This window comes from Anomaloglossus baeobatrachus, chromosome 2, assembly GCF_048569485.1.
Source record: "Anomaloglossus baeobatrachus isolate aAnoBae1 chromosome 2, aAnoBae1.hap1, whole genome shotgun sequence".
Lineage (NCBI taxonomy): Eukaryota > Metazoa > Chordata > Amphibia > Anura > Aromobatidae > Anomaloglossus > Anomaloglossus baeobatrachus.
In genome coordinates, this window is record NC_134354.1 from 795,082,755 (window position 1) to 795,087,929 (window position 5,175).

The following is a 5,175-nucleotide window of genomic DNA, read 5'->3' on the forward strand; positions in this document are numbered from 1 at the left end:
ACGAGGCAGTCCACTTACTCCACTACCTCTCAGCCCTCCTGGCCCTAGGTGATGTTTCAGGCGGCACTACCAGGTAGCCCTTTCTCCCCCGCCAGTAGCCACGAACGGTGCAGTGTCTGGAAGGCTCTGCTCAGTGCTCTGCCCTCCAGACGCGACTCCTCTCCTCCACTTCCTCTGACTGTCTGCCTCTGCACACTCTCCTGTTCCCAGTGACACCACCCACCACTAGCTGGGAGGCGAGGGACACCCCCTCCCTGAGTCTGCTCAGGGGTCCCCTCTAGCCATGTGTATGTTCTGGTTACCAAGTGTTCCGTGTGTCCACACCCTAATCAGCCTCTGAGATTAGCTGTATTGTACTGACCCAGCATGGGTGCAGTACTCAGTGGTGCCTGACCAGGTCAGGGGCGCCACAACTGTCACTCAGGATTGTATTTAGGGGATCAGACTCCAGGGGGCTGAATACAAATGTATCTCACAATTCTCAGATTTATATGTATAAAATATTTAGAGAACCCGGTATAATTTCCTTTACACTTCACAGATACTTGTACTTAGTGTTGGTATCACATAAAATCCCAATAAAATACATGTTTATTTGCAGGTGTAAAGTGAAAAATGTGGAAAGTTCACGGGGTATGAATACTTTTTCAAGGCTCTGTATATTGATGTGCACCTGCAGTCACCACTTTCACTGCTTTACATGCACACCCAACCCACCCCCTTCCCAGGACTGACTTATTCTACAGTTTGTATGGAGTTCACTCCACTGTTTTTTGTAAATGTATTAATTTTTAATTTCTTGTTCATGAGGATCTTTTTCAGGCAGATCCTGATCTCCTTCACTCTGAGACCATAGATTATTGGGTTGACCATGGCTGGAAAGAGGAAGTATATGGCGCTGATGAGGTTCTGCACGTTGATCGTTATGGCATCACCAATCCTGTAGACGATGGAGGATAAGAAGCCACAAGTGTAGATGAGCAAGGCCACGATTAGGTGGGTGCTGCAGGTGTGCAGGGCCTTGTTTCGGGATGCTCCTTGGATGATCCTCATTGCAGTTCGGAGAATGTCCAGATAAGAGATCAGGATGAGGCTTCCATCAAACCCCGAGACACAGATCCTGACAGCTAGCCCGGTGATGTGAACCTTGGAGACATCTCCACAGCCCAGGTTGAGGAGCACCATGTTCTCACAGGCAAAGCTACGGATAATGTTCGAGCCACAAAACTGGACCTTGGAAACAGATATTACAATTGGGAATATGAGGAGGACACTTCAAAGAAGACCAACTGTCACGAACCACCAGGGAGGGTCACTCAGAAATCCCCCGCGCTGGCCACCAATGTCACGATCGGGGGGTAACAAGTGGGGGTCACCCCTCCTTTATACCTCCCGACCGACAGACAGAGCACGTGACGCGCTCTCTAGCGCCCCTCTTATAGTCAGGCCAATTATGGAATTGCCCGACAATAAGCAAGGAGGCCGCTATACTACTTATGCCGATTATTGAAGGGTCCCCGGTGAGAGTAGGGTATATATTCCCCCGACCTCCGCGGGCGGAATATATAAAATCTCCCCGAATCTCACTGGCCTCCCCACAATAATCCTTGGCACAACTCGCTGCCACCAACCGCTTCACGGTAACTATTAGCCGAACACACAGGCGTGGGGTTCAAGATCGAGATAACAGAACAGCCCAAGATTAATTATATAATTTAATCGGCCTAAGCCACACTAGAAACTACAATATATACAATAGGGAATCTACAGAATATACATATGTCAGAGTACAGTTACAATCAAAGCATGGGTTACAAACAGGCATACACAGTTCCAGCAGTTACCTTGTGCGTCTGGCCACAGGGGGGCGCCGTGGACCAGATTTCCAGGATCTCCCTCACAGGCCTTCCCTGACCAGACCCCCGGGCAAAAGAACACTGGAAAATGGTCGAATTGGGGTTATCAACCTGGGCAAATCCAGGTCCCCTCCTACCTTTGTGACCTCAGAGGGAGCACTGCTCCACCCCTGGCTGGAGTTATGGGTAATATCCACAACAGGGGATATGGGCCATAACTTGGCCTGGGAACATCGTAGGCAGACGTCAATGCTCTCATTGTGACAGTTATGAATTTAGCTGCAGAACAAGAGGACTCATGACTTGTCTACTAGTTCCCCATTGGCTGATATCACGCCTGGGGTATTTCCCCAGGTCGAACTCCCATAAAAAGGTTGCGCCAGCATCGTCCGCATGCGGAAACACCATTTTTATGGTTGCCATATTTATCGGAAATATGGCTCACGAGATATTAACCATATTTTACTGGAGTCGTTCTGTCTGGATACTTCCATAGCCTTATAATGAGATACAAACTCTTGTTACAGGGTGACGGCAGGGAGTCATCCTGTCTCCACTGTTCCCAGGTCATCTAATCTCCATATCACAGGAGATGGCCATGGGATGTGTTGCTAGGATGTGACACCTTCCCAGATGTTGGACATTGAGAACAAGAAGGGAGTGGGGCACTGCCATGGAGTGATGAGAGCGATTATGACTGGAAATCATAATTCCTCTTCATATCCCAGGATTTTCCTCACACCAACTACCATAAGTTGCTGCAGGAACCGAGTAGTCATGATGTTGTGGTAACGCAACGGCTTACAGATTGCAATGTACCCGTCCAGAGCCATCAACACAACCACTGCCGACTCAAGAATAACGGTCAAGTAGATGAAGAACATCTGCACGAGGCAACCGCCCAAGGAGATCTGGAAGATGCTAGAGGCCAAACTCAGCAGAAATGGTGGCATGATGGCGGTGGTGCAGGAGACATTCACAGCCAAGAGTACAGAGATGAGTGTGTACATGGGGGACTTGAGGGTCTTCTCCACCCAGATCCTAGTCATGATCAGGCAGTTGCCGGCAAGAATAACCGTGTAGACAAACAAAAAGGGGACAATGAGTAGGCTCCTGTTCTCGGAGAAGTCGGGGAACCCAAGAATGAGAAACTCTGTGTGAGAGAAGAAACCTGTGCTGTGGTTCTGGTGCTGGATATCCATTGTCAGAGACCTGTTGGTGGTGACCCCTGTGGAAGATGCAAGGGATTTACAAATGTAGACATTCTGTGCAACAGAGACTTAACCCCCCAAAATAAATGCATAAAAACTCGAGTTACCCATCAAGTCAAGCAAAGTAGTGATCTGATTACAGAGGTTACGGGGGAGTCTCTCATATTGGACCCCTCTTTAATAGACAAAAAAGGAGCAGATCAGGGTCTTTTCCCTCTTGTCACCTTTCTTTTTCCCCTTTTTCCTCTTCCATAGACTACGCTTCCATGTCTCTTCCCTATCTCTGCATCTTCTCCTTCTCTTCTCTCCATTTTCTTGCCCTGTCTCTTTTCCCTCTTTCTTTTCTCTACCCATCTTCCTAATCCCTTATCTTTTCTCTTTCTCTTCCTTATTACTTTCCTTTTTTTCAGCTCTCTTCTCTCAATCCTTTGTTGTCTCCTTTTGCCATTTTGTACTTTTGATTCCTGCTCCCTCCTCATTCTTTTCCCCACTTTCTTCCTTTTCTTTTAACTTTGCTGCCTTTTCTCTTCTCCTCTTTCTGTTCATTTTCTCTTCTCCTTCTTTATACTTTCTCTAACCCGTCTCTCCCCTCCTCTTCACATTCCCTTTCCATTCTTCAGCTCTTCTTCTCTTTCTCTTCCTTGCCTCTTTCTTTCCTCCTCTCTCCCCCCTCTTTTCTATGTTTTTCCAAATCTTTTCATCCTATTTTACTTTTCTTTTCCCTTGTTTCCTTTCTCTTTCCTTAAGGTTAAGGTCTCTTTTCTATCCTGCTGAGATTGACTTGTAGCTGTTAATCTCTGCTGCAGACACGCCCATCTGCTATATGAACCCACTCCTTACGCTCTCCTATGCCGGCTATAGTTCTTTCTATGCTGACCTGTGAAGGAGTTTTTTCTGTTCGTTGCGTCTCTCATGAATCACACTCAGTGTTGATCAGTGATATCTTCAGGCTCTTTATTAGGTGGTGACAGCCATTACATCTCTCTGCTGTCTGCACCCTGTCTGCAGTACCAGCGAGTTCCCACTTCCTTGTGGTGGACACATGCAAGTAGTGAGACCCCTAGAGGCCCCTAGAGGCCATACAGCATATACATATTGCTACATCCTTTCTCGTTTTAAACACAACGGTTCACCTGACCAAGTAAGAGATAATTACAATATATACAGTTAGATATAATCCTTGAGGTGCGCAGGATTCTGACCATTCTGCCCACCCTAGTAACATAAGAAGAGTCTCTGTCCTCCTCTGGTAGATTTTCTGATTCTGGTAATGTGCCTTCTGATATTGCCCGTCTCTGGCTAGCATCCCCACCCTGATGGTCAGCAGTCACTGTTGATATTTGGCTTGGACTTGCTGCCTCGATGTCTTGGGTATCAGGATATTGTTCAAAAGGCCATGAATTATCTTGTCCTTTTTCCTCAAATATCTCCTATTTCTCCTTAGGCTTCTTCCGTCTGGACAACCTTTGCCTTTTGCCAGTGTTTGTCGTATTTGCTGCTTGGCTGCAGCCGTATGTTGTCATTCCTCTGGAGATCTGGCAGATCCTTTGCAGATTTATTGTAATAGAAAGCTTGCCTATCTTGATTCTTCTTTAGTTGAGCTTTGATGTTTCCTACCAACTTTGTCTTTAACAGATGACTAACAGTTGGTAAAAGTGTCTTTGTACGTCTACTCATGAGCCTCTGTGCCAGACTGCTGTCTATGCCTCGGGTGCGTGTGTTTCTATTGTGCCGGACTGCTGTCTATGCGTTGGGTGGGTGTGTTTCTATTGTGCCGGACTGCTGTCTATGCCTTGGGTGGGTGTGTTTCTATTGTGCCAGACTGCTGTCTATGCCTTGGGTGGGTATGTTTCTACTGTGCCAGACTGCTGTCTATGCCTTCGGTGGGTGTGTTTCTATTGTGCCAGACTGCCTTCTATGCCTTGGGTGTGTGTGTTTCTATTGTGCCAGACTGCCGTCTATGCCTTCGGTGGGTGTGTTTCTATTGTGCCAGACTGCCGTCTATGTCTTGGGTGGGTGTGTTTCTATGATCCAGTATAGACAGATATACATCAGTACCTGCTTGTTTTCCTTTTTGCATGAGTCTTTTACTCCCGACTCTGCTTTTC

At 47.1% G+C, this 5,175-nt stretch overlaps 1 protein-coding gene across 1 annotated transcript; it reads right to left on the minus strand.

Annotated features, from left to right (window-relative positions):
• Positions 1-735: 735 nt before the first annotated feature.
• Positions 736-3,421, minus strand: LOC142290103 (olfactory receptor 52Z1P-like). Its single transcript, XM_075334038.1, has 4 exons — positions 3,292-3,421; positions 2,603-3,084; positions 1,921-1,937; positions 736-1,273 (listed from the first exon to the last, which is right to left on the minus strand). Exons 1-4 carry the CDS (start codon positions 3,419-3,421, stop codon positions 736-738), a joined length of 1,167 nt encoding a protein of 388 aa, XP_075190153.1.
• Between the last annotated feature and the right edge of the window lie 1,754 nt (positions 3,422-5,175).